This window comes from Paroedura picta, chromosome 5 (genome assembly GCF_049243985.1).
Source record: "Paroedura picta isolate Pp20150507F chromosome 5, Ppicta_v3.0, whole genome shotgun sequence".
Classification (NCBI taxonomy): domain Eukaryota; kingdom Metazoa; phylum Chordata; class Lepidosauria; order Squamata; family Gekkonidae; genus Paroedura; species Paroedura picta.
In genome coordinates, this window is record NC_135373.1 from 37,838,799 (window position 1) to 37,853,665 (window position 14,867).

The 14,867-nt window shown below is 45.7% G+C and overlaps 1 protein-coding gene across 1 annotated transcript; it reads left to right on the forward strand.

Moving 5' to 3' along the window:
• Positions 1 to 585: 585 nt before the first annotated feature.
• On the forward strand, positions 586 to 13,529 carry MRPS15 (mitochondrial ribosomal protein S15). The gene is made up of 8 exons (XM_077337287.1): positions 586 to 791; positions 3,481 to 3,543; positions 4,031 to 4,106; positions 4,794 to 4,842; positions 5,725 to 5,809; positions 10,027 to 10,085; positions 11,518 to 11,709; positions 13,358 to 13,529. Exons 1-8 carry the CDS (start codon positions 725 to 727, stop codon positions 13,466 to 13,468), a joined length of 702 nt encoding a protein of 233 aa, XP_077193402.1. The 5' UTR covers positions 586 to 724; the 3' UTR covers positions 13,469 to 13,529.
• The last annotated feature ends 1,338 nt before the right edge of the window (positions 13,530 to 14,867 follow it).

Sequence of the window (14,867 nt, forward strand, 5' to 3'; positions counted from 1 at the left end):
ACTCCCCACTCAATCAGATTGTCAGTGGCCAATCAGAAGCCATGACGGGCAAGAGCCCCACCCACTTTCTGAAAATACCTGAGGGGCAGGAAAGTTGTTGTGGGCACTATGGGTACCGCATTAATTCAAGCACACACAATGGAAGAGATTATCTGATTTTTTTTTTCTTTCCCTTGCCAAACTATCTAGCAAATAACGATGTCATAAGTGACAAAAATGGCATTTGGGCTCCCCTCACGTTTTCCAGTCTGTGACCCCCTTCAAATGTGCCAGGACCCCCCCAAAGGCCATATGGCTCCTATTGAAAATGGCTGTAGTAGTGTTTGTCCTCTGAAGCAATCATTTCCTCCAGAGGAAATTAACTCTGCCCTGTGGGCAGTTCCGGGAGAACTCCAGCGTGACCTCCAAGACTGCACCCCTACCCAGCCTCACATCTTTGCAAATCTATGGCCATTCCCCTCCACGAGCGCCAAAGACCTTCCAGCACTCGTAGCGCTCACCCTTCAACGGCCACTAGTGGGCGGAGCTCCCCATGCAAATATGGCCGCTTCTTGAAACGCCCCCTTGGGGCTCCAGAGCGCCCTTCGATCATTGAGGTCGGCGAGCCGCTTTCTTTGCCTTCAATCGATGCTTTCGGCGTTCTTCGCCTTCTGTCGTCACAAGATGGCGGCGCCCACGCTCTGAAGAGGGAAGCCGTGGTGGCGACTGTAGTCGCAGTGGGGCGATGTTGCGGGGCTTGGCGACGGCGCTGGTGCGGGGGTGGAATGCGGGGACCGCGACAGGGATCCCCAGTAAGGCTCTCCGTTCGGATCCAGGAGGAGACTGCAGCGTTGGGGGGTGGCTTTTACGGTGCCGCATGGCCATTGAGGATCCTGCTCTCCTCAAATCCCGTCCCCCAAATCGTCAGGAATTTCCCAGCCCAGAGTTGGCAGCCTGAGTATGAAACCTGATTCGGTTCCAAATCGCTCGGCTGCCTGGTTCGCTTTTATGCTCCAGAAATTCCCTTTTGCTCCAACACGTGTTTTAAACCCCTTATTTAAAAAATAAAAGCAGCCTCAATATGGGTGAGCGACCTTGAAGTGCCAACCGCGTAGCTTGTCTTCGTGGAGGCGTGACGCACAGTGAACGGTTGATGCTCTTGATCAGGGGTAGTCAAACTGTGGCCCTCCAGATGTCCATGGACTATAATTCCCATATAACTCCTGGGAATTGTAGTCCATGGACATCTGGAGGGCCGCAGTTTGACTACCCCTGCTCTTGATCCTGTTCCCAGCCCCTGGGAGTTCTGCAGGCCAATTACACACAGGAAGAAGCAATAGCTGTTGTATGGTGTAGAGAAGGACATTAACTAGTGAGTTTCTGCCTGTTATATTGGCACTACAGAGAGAAAAGCCATACCAACCTAGGACACTTTAGTAATTATCCCTTGATGCAGTATCAGGAGTAAGGTAATGGAGCATCCCAGAAAGTTCATAACTGTGTCTTTCATAAAGACCTGTTGAAGTCAAAGGGATCTCTTTATGCTTTCTCATTCAGGCATAAGCATATTTACTTATTTGCTTCATTTGTACCCTATCTTTCTCCCTAATAGAGGCTGAACGTGGTTTGCATTCTTCTTTTCAAGTTCATTTCTTTTTTCATGACAGCCCTGTGAGGCAGGCTATGTTGGGAGGGTATTTCTGGCCCAAGGTCCCCCAGTAAGCTTCCATATCAGAGTGGGGATTTGGACGTGGGTCTTCCCAGTCTTGCCCTATGATCCACCAAAGACATGCTCACAATCCAAGCAGTAAGCTGAGGTCCTGTCTTCATTTCAGTTTGCATAATTAATGCACTGTGATCTTTTGCACTGTGTTTGAATTGCTGGCAGGGCAATGTTTTTGAAAGTGCATCAAACATCTATTAAAAGCACATTAAGTAATCTTTAACTTGCTTCTTACTTCCTTTTACTTGGAAGACCTAAACTGCGGAATACTGTATCCAATTTGAAGACTAGCCTAACTCACAAAAAAAACCACTCTTCCTGACTAATACATTCTAGTTCCTTCATGCCACCAAACTGTTCTTAGATTAGTCATGCTTCCTTGTGAACCTTTGCTATATATAAATAGTATTGGAACAAAGCCAAGGTAGGAAGGGAAGAATGGGAGGCATTGTTATATTGATACTGATACTGTTCCATGTAAATGTTTTGAAATGTTTTCTGTAAACCGCCCAGAGCCGTAGGTAAGGGTGGTATAAAAATCTAAATAAATAAAATAAATGAAGGAAGGAAGAGATGGAGAGGACCTGTAATTCAGGAGATGCCTTCATATACAACGTACTGGGAAACCAATATGGCAATAAAAAATATCCAAATTGGACGTCTATAGAGTAGTCTCTCTTCAGTTTCAGTTATTCTTTAACTCTTATTTCATACAAGTCCCAATGCCATTAGTTAGGAGTAGCTGCGGTTAATACGACCTTATACTCTGTCTAAGAGACATGTATTTACTTATATGAAGTTTGTTTGAAACACTAATAATTTGTCCCTTGACAAAGCCAGTGGGCGAAACGCGTTGGGACTTGTATGAAATAAGAATTAAAGAATAACTGAAACTGAAGAGAGACAACTCTATATAAGTCCAATTTGGATATTTTTTATTTCCATATTGGTTTCCCAGTGCGTCTGTACTATTCTATATTTGTCTCTTCAGTAGAACCCACCCATCCCAGTTCATTCATTTTTGCTTCATATACAGTGTGGCATGAAAACAGTGCCATTCTGGGCTTAGAAATTCTGGACAAGCAGCACCTACAGTGTTATAGCTTGAAATAGGCATCACATGTGTGAATGTCATGCTTTAAAAATTAATGGTGCATGGGGACTGGCTGCTGTAAGGTAACCAGTGTCTCCTGAAGAGGCCCTGTGGCTGATAGAGGCCGTTTCCACCTGGGAAGGGAAAGGATGGCATGACCTGCAAGAAGTGAGAGTAGATGGGACAAGGGCAGAAGCAGCCCTTTGAATTGAACTTTGATTAATATCCAATTATGTTATTTCAACACATACCAAATCATCCCCACAAGTAAATGGAGCTATATTTCATATTACTTGAAAGTGTCTTTCAAAGCTTAAAAATTAGCCCCTTATTGGGATGGCATTCTCAGAATGGCAGGGCTCTTCAAACTGTCCAAAGAATATTATTGTTATTGTTATTATTATTTCCCGCCTCTCCCCGCAGGCTCAAGGCGGGTGACAATAATCTCAACCCCATTAAAACCCCCATTAAAACTTTAATACCAACATGGCGGCAAAAACCCCCCCATCCCTCTCCATACTAATATCGGAGATAATGGAAGAGCGCAATGTACACTTCCTAACTCCCGGTTCAGCTCTGTTGTTCATTAACTATTCAAAAAGAAAATGCCTTTCTTGGTGTTGCATTTTTTTTGAGGGGAGAAGTGTGAAATGTCACAATTTATAATAACTCCCTCTCTGTTTAGGTAAGAGTCCACTCCTTCAAACAGCAAGGGGTTATCCCAGGGCTGTCCGGAAAAAGAAGACAGGTTTGTATTCTGAATAATTCTGCAGTTCTCTTCTGAACCGCTCCAAAAGTTTGGTGTCATGTACTATTAATGCAATAAAACTGCTGTGATTTGTCATCTCACCTCTTTGGGCCCCTGTCCTGAAGATCATTATCTGTCTTCCTGACAGATAGAAGGCTGAAATGTTTTGCCTTTTGAAAAGCTGCTGACTAGACTGACACAGATCCACCACCCATTCTGCATGTATTTTTGGCTAAGTAAAAGCACTGAGCTAGCTTTCTTTTGACTTCTGGGCCACTAAAGTGTTCTCAGCTGGAAATTTACTTTAGTCTGCATGGCACTTCCATATTCTATGCCTGCCAACAGCTGAAGAAAGCTGTAGTCTGCTCAGGCACCGGTTTGTTAGGTCCAGAAATATCCCGCTGATCCCTGATGGAAACAGAAAGCTTAACTAGAGTGATTTTGGTTAAAGGCAGCCTTTATACTTATATGTGTTTGTTCTGTGCAGAAATCCCGAGCCATTTGGATGACATTCCTCCTACGATGTTGATGCAAAGTTATGCCAAGGTTCCAATTATCGACAAGTAAGGTTTCTAAAGCCAAGAACTGTGTCAAAGAAAGGTGGCAGAGGAAATGGTAAAGATAGATGATGCTTATGCAGCACTGTGTTGCCCTTACCTCTGGTACCTTCCAAATTATTGCTCACTGAAGGATGGAGAAGAGGGTACTAAGGCCTCCTTTTACGAAGTGGGATAATGGAGAGGAGTCATTAAAATCTCCTGAGCCTGGTAAAATTGTCCCTCTTTTACATGCTGCTCCTTTGCTTACACCAGCCTTTTTCAACTTTTTTACTATTGAGAAATCCCTGAAACCTTCTTCAGAAACCCAGGATGTGGTGTGAATGTGCAGGATATGGTCGGGAAGTATAGCTGTGTACATGCCTACCCCGGGGCCCTCCCCTTCCATCCTTTCCAGACCCATCATTGGCCATTTTGGGAGTCAGGGGTGGGTCAACATGAAGTATTAATTAACTCTCACTCATTTGGGAAACCCTTCCAGGACCATCAAGAAACTCAAGGGTTTCACAAAACCCTGGTTGAGAAAGCCTGGTGTACAATGACCTTCCAGTACAAGAGAAGGCTCTCAAACTGTTATTCCGTATCTCAAAGGACATGATTTCCTGGACCTTAAGATTTCTTGAGGCTGCTCTCAAAGTGGTGAACCGTTCAGGGGGCAGAAACCAAGGGGCTCTCTGTGCTTTTCTCCCATAGGGTGGATGATGTTGTGAAAAGAATTCTGTCACTGGAAATGGCAAGTCAGGTCAGTTTCCAAGCTTTATTTACTTATTTACAAAATTTATACCTCGCCATCAGGGTCACCAAGGGAGCTGGCATTAAAAACATGCATGCATAATAAAAGCATGGCTTAAAACCATTCAAATCAAACTAAACCACATATAATTAAAATAGTTACGTTTATTAGGTTTTTAGATCGCCCTCCCAGCGGTCTAATTTCCCATTTGTATACCACCCTTCCCTAGCAGCTCAGGGTGGATAACAACAAGATTTCATAACAGCATTAAGATACAAATAAGTTCATATAGAAAAAAATCTATTTATAAATTGCATTAAAGCACACAATTCACCTCCATCTCCCCACAAGGTGTTATACTAATAGACTATTAAGCTGAGGGAGCCATATGGAATTTTTGGAGAGTCTGTCTACCTACCTTTCTGGATGGACTATTAAGCAGGAAGGCCAGCATTTTGTGACATTATTTCTGGGCCTCAGCTGCCCTCCAGAACTGATTAAGGTCTTGCAGGACCCTGATCTCATTAGGTAGGGCATTCCACCACCAGTTCTAATAGTTCTGTCATGCTCTAGAGCAGGGGTAGTCAACCTGTGGTCCTCCAGAGGTTCATGGACTACAATTCCCATGAGCCCCTGCCAGCATTTGCTGGCAGAGGCTCATGGGAATTGTAGTCCATGAACCTCTGGAGGACCCCAGGTTGACTACTCCTGCTCTAGAGTTCTCTAAGCACTACTCCTAACTGCTGGGGAGGTGTCCTTAGTACTAGACGTAATGTTTCCAATAAAGGCTAGATCACTTTCTTGTCAGTCTCTCCCCAGTCACATTGCACAACAGGGAATCCATGGGCAGTGACCCCAGATATGCTTTGTGTCTTCCCCTTTTTCTTGCAGAGAGAGAAAGTGAAAATAAAGAAAGAGCAGCTGGCTGCGAAAGTGCGGAAGAACCCCAATGACTCCAGTTCTCTTGAAGTTCAAAGTAAGCAAAAACATCCATGTGAAAACGACCAGCTGTATTTCAGTGTCCCATATGAGCCTTGCAGCGTTGAACCAGGGGGGAATCAGATAGGCCTCCTTTGTGCTGGAGGGCATCTGGCCTACAGAACAGGGTTGAGTCAAGTTCAGATGTTGAGGTGTTGACTGTTAAATGCATAACATTCCCAAATTCCTGTGAATGGTCAAACCATGAGAGCAGGTCAAATGACAAAGAAACTAGAGAAGGGACCTCATTCAAAGAGGAGCAATACCTAAACGCATACCTTGTGCAATACAGGAAGAAATCTCCCCATCTATATTAAAGAGATTATGGGTGCTTGGAATGGAGAAGAATTTTTCCCTCTCCTGAATTTTATGAATCTGTTTCTGCATCAAGGGAGCTGCATCAGAGGAAGGTGGCAGAGGAAATGGGACAGCTAGATGGTGCTTATGCAGCACTGTGTTGCCCTTAACTCTGATACCTCCCAAATTATTGCTCAATGAAGGATGGAGAAGAGGGTACTAAGGCCTCCTTTTACTGGTGGGATAATAAAGGGGAGTCATGAAGATCCCCTGATCCTGGTAAAATTGTCCCTCCTTTTTCATGCTCCTCCTTTGCTTATGCTGACATTCCATAACAAAAGATGGCTCTCAAGATTGAGTTATTCTGTCTCTCAAAGGATATTATTTCCTTGACTTTAAAAAACTGCTGAACTGTTTGGGGAGGCAGAAACCAAGAGGCTCCCTTTTTTAAGTACATAAGCAAGGCCTGTATTTTCTACCCATGTACCCTGGCTTACCCGGTCTCATCAGGGTCAGCCCCAGTTAGTATTCGTTTGGGATGCGCTAAGTGAGACCCGTGTTGCTATGCAGAGGTAAGCAATGGCAAACCACCTCTGAATATCTCTTGCCTTGAAAATGCTCCGGGGCTGCCCTGTCAGCACATTCCTGCACCACCACTTTCTACTGCTCATGTGGGAATAAAGCAAATCAGACTGGCCTTGCCCTGAACCCGTCTCTCTGTGTAAAAGATTCCAGAAGAAGCATTCTGATGTTCAAACAAACTTCAGTCCAAAGGAGTTTTTGACTTTAAAAAAAATTCAGACAACCCTTGAAAAGTTTCTTCCTTACCTTCTCAGTGAGACACACTCTGTGTCATGTAGCCCTTTACTATATGTTATGGATTCAGGTAAAAGGTGAACCAGAGTCCTAGGAGCTATTGGGCTCTTGTTTTCCTGTTTTTCCTCTCCCCCACCCCTTCTCCTCTGTCTGGCTCTCAGTGCTCACGCACAACTATAGCCTGTTCCTAGGCAGTTGCAGGTGTCCTTCATGACACTATCACTTGCTCTGCATGTTACAACTCTAGTGCAGCCTTTATCAATTTTTGTTACTGTTGAGGAACCCCTGAAACATTCTACAGGCTTTGAGAAGCCCCAGAAGTGGTGCGATTGTGCAGAATATGGTTGGGAAGCCATATTCCTGGGGCCCTTCCCCTTCCCACCCTCTCCAGGCCCATCATTGGCCATATTGGGACAGGTAACGTGTTGACATGACCATATATGGTCATTGTTGTTAGTTGCGAAGTCGTGTCCGACCCATCGCGACCCCATGGACAATGATTCTCCAGGCCTTCCTGTCCTCTACCATTCCCCGGAGTCCATTTAAATTTGCACCTACTGCTTCAGTGACTCCATCCAGCCACCTCATTCTCTGTCGTCCCCTTCTTCTTTTGCTCTCAATCGCTCCCAGCATTAGGCTCTTCTCCAGGGAGTCCTTCCTTCTCATGAGGTGGCCAAAGTATTTGAGTTTTATCTTCAGGATCTGGCCTTCTAAGGAGCAGTCAGGGCTGATCTCCTTTAGGACTGACCTAGGACTGTTCACCTTGCAGTTCAAGGGACCCGCAAGAGTCTTCTCCAGCACCAAAGTTCAAAAGCCTCAATTCTTTAATGCTCGGCCTTCCTTATTGTCCAACTTTCACAGCCGTATGGTCATATCACCCAATAAATGTTCAACACATTTTTAAAATATATTAAAAATTAATTAACTACCACCCATTCAGGAAACCCCCCTAAGGCGATGAAGAAACCCCAGGGTTTCATGAAATCCTGGTTGAGGAAGCCTGCTCTAGCAAGTAGTTCTGGCTGCCTTTTGGCCACTATGTGTAAAATTGGAGATTTCACTTTGTTCTAGCTGTCCTTTGAAGATAAAAGCCCTCCTGCTGTGGGAATGGCTAATGGTGGGAAAATGGTGTATTTGGTAGGGAAAGGGGGGGGATCTATATGTACCCCAAGACTGGCCAAGGCAGTTGTTCTGAGCAATATACTTCTATAATGATACTTCCAGTTGGACCCTCTTGGACTTAATACAACAACTCTGAACTCTTTACTATGAAGAATGTCTCAGTTTTCATGCCTCTTAAAAGAAAGTAGCCTTGGTTCGTGACACTCCGCTAGATCAACAACAACAAAAATAGATGTCAGGAATCTGCCAACGAATCAGATAAGAATAACCTCCTTAATGGAACCTCATAGCTGCCCACCCCCACCATCAAGATTTTTAAAATTTTAATTAGCTTGCCACGAAAAAGAAGTGTTCATGAGAGCAGGGCAGGTCAGAATGTTAGCTCCAGCTCATCTTTCTCTCTAGTGTTTCTGGCCCCACGGAGCCTCTCCTGCTACCGCCTTCAAGATAAACAAGATTGGGATCTCAGTTAGTGCTTCCCGTTTGGATAGCTGCAGTTGAGGACAGCTGCATGCTGTCAGGTCTTCCACCAGAAGCTGGGCAGCCACTTACTGGGCAAACTCCAGCTATCTCTTGGGTTTCGTTCCATGTCTGCAATTCTACCAATAGTAGAATACCCATCATTCTGAGGCTGAGCATCTTAAAGTTATAGGATCTCTCGAGTTAAGTGTTGATGAGTTTTGCTTGATGCTTTTATCTGTTTAAATGGATGGGGCTCGGCCCTAATGGAATAGTCTTCTTATATTGTTGTTGTTGTTGTTGTTATCCAGACCTGAGCATTTTGGAAGGGGAGAAAATATCGGTGGGCACTTCCCATTCGCAGCCCGTCTTCTTTGCATAGAAGCCTCCGCCTGCTCCCCTAACCCTCTTGCAGCTCCAGATTTCAAAACCACAGTGAGGCAATGGTGCCAAGGCCTTGTGTCAGGAAGCGAAGCTGTCAGAAGAACATTTTTTCGCAAGCAGCTGCAACGGACTACTGCTTGGCAAAACCCAGTGTAGGGAGTAGGCTGCTTGGGGTGGTTTCTTGGCACTCAGAGGTCCTCCTCCGACTTCCAGCCCTGCATAGAGCACATTTGTGATGCTAGTAGCAGTCCCCTTGTCTTAGAAAGCTTGTCACAAAAAGGCTCTTTGTCCTTTCTGTCACTTTGTGAACAGGAGCGGCTCCTTGGCCATGCTCTCTGGGTGCAGTCAGGATTTGATTTGACTTCTTAACCATGTTATCAAGTGGGCATTTGCACTTACCTGTTTGAGCAGCCAGTTTTCACCTGCCATTCTTGGGTGCCATTTGTACAGCAAATTGTTGTTGTTCCCCTTCTTGTTTACATGCAGCTGAGAAGCAGGGGCTGTCCCATAGTCCAGGGCTGACCAAACAGTGGTTCTCCAGATACCCCTGGACTACGATTACCATGAGCCCCTCCGAAGGGCTCATAGTAATCGTAGTCCATAGGCACCTGGAGAGCTGAAGTTTGACCACCCCCTGATCCCTTGCAGCAAGGATTGATTTAAACATGATACTGGCTGAAGCAAAAGCACTTTCTCATGCAACTCTGCACAAGGCACAGTGTCCCTTGTAAACCAGGCGGCACTGCAAGGCTAGAAGCTCAGTCCAAATGTGATGCCATGCATTTTGTTCCCCACTGATTTCTGCCTAAAAGAAATCATTTTACTCCCAGGCTGTTCCGATTGTCTCTTGCAAGCTGCTGTTGCTGGACATTTCGGCAACACTATAAGACCAAACTGGCTTTGGTTAAGTGAAGACACTACAGAGATGGGGCAAACCTAGCAATAATTTAAATCCCAGAGTGAATACACCCTAAGATACGCATTTGACCATTCACTATTTAAACACAAAGTAGGAGGAAACCCTACCAGGTCGCCATGAGATGGCTGAGACTTGACAGCACACGCCCGAAAAAGGGGGAAAAGAAAATATTCCCTTACGACCCAGCTGCCTACAGTGACTTTCATTTGTCGTTCTAGTCGCCTACTTGACGGCCAAGATCCGCACGATGCAGGAGCACCTCCAGAAGTTCCACAAGGTGATCTTTGAAGCAAGACGTTTATATGTGATGATGTCCATAAGAGACATGTGCCCTGATCCTGATCAGACTGGCCAGATGTTGGAAGCTAAGCAGGGTTGGCCCTGGTTAGTACTTGGATGGGAGACCACCGGGGAAGTCACCGAGCAGAGGCAGGCAACGGCCAAGCACCTCTGTCCACCTCTTGTCTTGAAACCCCTCATGGGATCATCATAAGTCAGCTGCAACTTCATGAGGGATGCGTCTCCAGCAGTAGCCTGAAACTGCTCCGGTTTCTGTCAAATGCAAGCACACCAAGCTGCTTTATACTGAAACAGACCCTTGGTCCAGCGAGGCCGGTATTGTCCACCCAGACTGGCATCCGCTCTCCAGAGCCTCAAGCTAAGGTCTTTCACATCTTGCACCTCATTGGTCATTTCTAACTGGTGATGTCGGGGGCTGAACCTGGGGCTTTCTGCATGCCAAGCAGATGCTCTGTCACTGAGCTGTAGGTCCTTCTCTCCTGCACCCACTGCTAGAGACTTTATTCAGATTAAGATGTCTTTTCAATCCTGGAGGGACTGTGGTCCAGTGGCAGAGATGACGGCCTGGGGTTCAGTCTGTGGTAGGAGACGTCGGGATAGATGGTCCTCTGTTTGGGAACCCACAGAGCACTTGTCAGTCAGTGTGCACGTTGCTGAGCTTGTTGCGCTGCTCTGATATAAGGTAACTGCAGATTTCTGTATGTGTATAATAAAGCCACATTGAGAGGCAATATTTCATATTCCAGCTATGATGAAGAAAGCACTTCCTTCAGCTTGGCAAAGCAGTTAAGGGCAGCCTCCAATCTGGAGAGCCAAGTTCACTTCCTCACTGGGTGACCTTGGGCCGGTCACAGTCCTGTTACAGCGGTTCTCTCAGAGCAGTTCTGTCAGAGTTCTCTTGACCTAACCCACAATGTGTCTGTAGCGCGGAGAGGAAGGGAAGGCGGTTGCAAACCTCTTTGGCCTATTATGCACGGCCGCCGAAACAGTGATTTTGGGTCATATGGAAAACGCAGAGGGGGAAGATGCGAAGCAAACTGCTTACGCACGGGATGCAACGGCGGCAAAACCCAGAGTAACCGATTATGCACGCGGCGACCCTGGCGCCACTTCTAGTTGCGCCCTGGTCCCCCGGAAGCTCCGCTTTCTTCCGCGTTTCGCTAACGCGGCTTTTTCGGCGGCCTGCACCAAATCTGTGGCCGGTTGCAGCCGGCGCCGTGCACCAAGAAACCACAGCAGTGTATATTCACTGCAATCTTTTTCCGGGGGAACTGCATCCTTCCTTCAGCACGTTGTCTTCCCTGAAACTTTTCAATATGTGACTAAATTTAAAGCAGGAAATGAATGCATTAGTTGAGTAAGTATCAGCTGATAGCCCTACGGTGAATAAACCTCTGTCCCTTCTCCAGGACAAAAAAAACCGTCGCCAAATGTTGATGTCCATGGACCGTCGGAATCTGCTGCTGAAGACCCTGCGAAACAAACAGTATGATGTCTTTGAGAATACATGCAAGCAGCTGGGCATTGAGTACACTTTACCCCCACTCTACAACCGGAGGGCCACCCAGCGCTGGCTGGTGAAGAAAGCCTTCTGCAAAAGGGTATGTAGACAGTGCCCGGCTCAGGTTTCCCATGCCTCTGGACCAGAGGTCCCCAATCTTATTGAGCCTGAAGGCACCTTTGGAGTTCTGGAGGAGGAGAATGACAAGCTGATGATGGCAATCCCACCAGATATATTTACTTCAAAGTTTGAACCAGAGCCAGAACGGGCCCCGGGAAATATCACTCATTTTCGACAGTGAATGTCTCTGTCTGATTCTGGCAAGACACAACTATTTCATGTTAACATAATGTTGCTCATTATAAATTCACCTCTGCGTTTCTGTAAATAATGGTATTTCAGTAAACAGTAAATGGATTAGAACTACTGGCTCAGGTTCAAGCGTTTAAATATTGCTGGTGGAATTGCCATTGTCAGGTTGTCATTCTCCTCCAGTTCTTCGGCTGACGGGTCCGTTGGCGTTTCAGCCTTTGGAATTCTGACACAAAATGGCTGCCACAGGTGGCAGAGCCAGTCACAAACTGTCAGGGAGCAAGGTTGTATGTAATTCTAATATCTCTTCACCATTTCATATGCCCAGCCAATCAGACGTCCTGCTGGGCAAAAGTCCCAGAGCCCCACCCATTCTCTAAAAGCACTTAGTTGATGCCATGTTGGGGACCCCTGCTCTGGGGTACTGGAAAGCTCAGCTTGCACAGGTTATGTGAGCTTCAGCAGACAGAATCGTCATGCATAGGAAGATGAACCTGAGAAGTAAATTTGAAAGGAGTTAACAGGTAGGAGCCTCTTGTGGCGCAGGGTGGTAAAATCACCAACATGCTGTCTGAAGCTCTGTCCATGAGGCTGGGAGTTCAATCCCAGCAGCCAGCTCAAGGTTGAATCAGCCTTCCATCCTTCTGAGGTCAGTAAAATGAGTACCCAGCTTCTTGGGGGTAAACGGTAATGACTGGGGAAGGCACTGGCAAACCACCCCGTATTGAGTCTTCCAAGAAAACGCTAGAGGGCGTCACCCCAAGGGTCAGACATGGTGCTTGCACAGGGGCTACCTTTACCTTTAACAGGTAAGCTGTTAGATTTGCTCAGTGACCTATGGAAAATCACCCTAAGGTGATGAAGAAACTCCCACCTGTCAGTTTATGATAACCTGAACTTGACCATTAATTAGGAATAAGCTTGTAGTCCAAATAGTGAATGCAGGGCAAGGGAACACTAATGAATACAGGTGCTAGATAGAGTATATTAAACTGCTTTTTTAAAGGCTAGCCATAACCCACTATTCCTCGGCAGCATCTTGTTTGGCATGTTTGTTGTGGCTGAACAGTCTCATAAATGCAACTTAGGATGTGGAGGTGTTAAAAGCCTCCCTGGTCCTCACTTAGAAGACAGATGGGCTTTAGCCCTCTCAGATGCCCTGGGAATCTGGGACAGCAGTCATGACTGAGAAGCCACCAGCCATGGCTGTGGGGAAATGGCGAGTTGCAGAGGCTTGAAACTGGAAAAAACCATATAGATTCTTTGTAAAGATTTGTGCCTGCCCTTTTTATTAAGCCATTGTCAAGAGGGCTCAAAAGCAATAGATTATTAAACGCAATAAAAACATGGACTCTGGTTTTCTGCTTTTACCTAGGTTTACAGCAGATCACTCACCTCTCTCTATTTCTCTTCCTGTTGTTCGTTTACCTCTTCAGGTCTTCGAAGAGGTACAGAAGCAGAAGGCCCTTGAGAAACTGAAGGAGAAGGAAAAGAACGCCGGAGCGGCCAAGGATCAAGCAGTGCAGAGTTTAGGAACCCCAGTATAAGCAAAGCATAAACTTTTCTGTAGGTTCCCAACAATAATTATCAATAAATGGTTTTACTGTTCACATTCCCTCAACTTCCCTCTTTCAGCCTTGTGATCCATTCAGAGGCTGCTAGCTGTATGTATGTATGTATGTATGTATGTATGTATGTATGTATGTATGTATGTATGTATGTATGTATGTATGTATGTATGTATGTATGTATGTATGTATGTATGTATGTATAATTTTTAATTTTTCAGAAAGATAGAAACAAAATGAGTACATATAATAGATATTAGTAAAAGCTATATGATTTTGACTCTGAACATATTATAATAATAAAAAAACCCTCCTATCCCAGTATATTTTACTTTCTTGGATAGTTCAAATAAGGACCCCATTGTTCTCGGAAGACTTCTTCCTAGTAGAGTCTAGCTTGACTTGTTTTAACTGCAGATTCAGATAGGTAGCCGTGTTGGTCTGAAGTAGCACAATAAAATCGAAGTCCAGTAGCATCTTTAAGACCAACAAATAGAAGGTGCTACTGGACTCTGATTTTATTGTTTTTATTGCTGCATTCTTCCTGGGAGAAGCATGAAAGCAAGTGGGGAGAAGCAAAGTACTACAGGCCCTTCTTCTTAAATTCGTCACCCATGTGATTTGCAACATCAGGGTCTGCTTCCATACCTTCCACTCCAGAATTCCTTGGTTTCCCATCCCTTTCTTTTTTGGGAAGCATGGCAGAGACTTTGGGATTCTAAGCCTTTGCAAGCCTTTGCAAGCAGTGGGGAGGGAGGCTGTGGGACCAGGAAACCTATTCCTGTCCATGAAGCATTTCTGCACAGTCTCTTGAGTAACCTATACAGAAATGTTGGGAGTGAATGCAGTCTGAAGAGTAAGGAATAGGGAATGTCCTTCACAGACAGAGAGCTTTGTCTTCTCTCATAGCATCTGTAACCAAGCCCGTTTTAAGGATTTGTAGGGCCCTAGCAGAACACAACTGCCTGACTGCATTCAACGCTTCTACCCCCACCCATCGTGTGCTCCAGTTTTAGTGGCCAGTTTTTGGTAAGGGGGTAGTTGAGCATGATGGAGATTGTTTTCACTATTAGCAGTTGGATACGCCACTTTGCCAGCATTTTAGGTAGCTTACAATAAGCGAGAAAAGCAAGTTACACAACTTGCCGCAGCGGACCAACTCCTAGGTTTCTTGGATGAAACTTCGGCCCTCGACCCATACCAGTCTGGCTTCCGCCCTGGCCACGGGGTGGAGACTGTGATGGTCGCCCTCATGGATGATATCCGGCGCCAGCTGGATCGGGGCGGCTCCGCCATTCTCGTGCTTCTAGACCTGTTGGCCGCATTTGATGTGGTCGACCACAAGTTATTGGTACACCGCCTCGCCGGAGCTGGAATA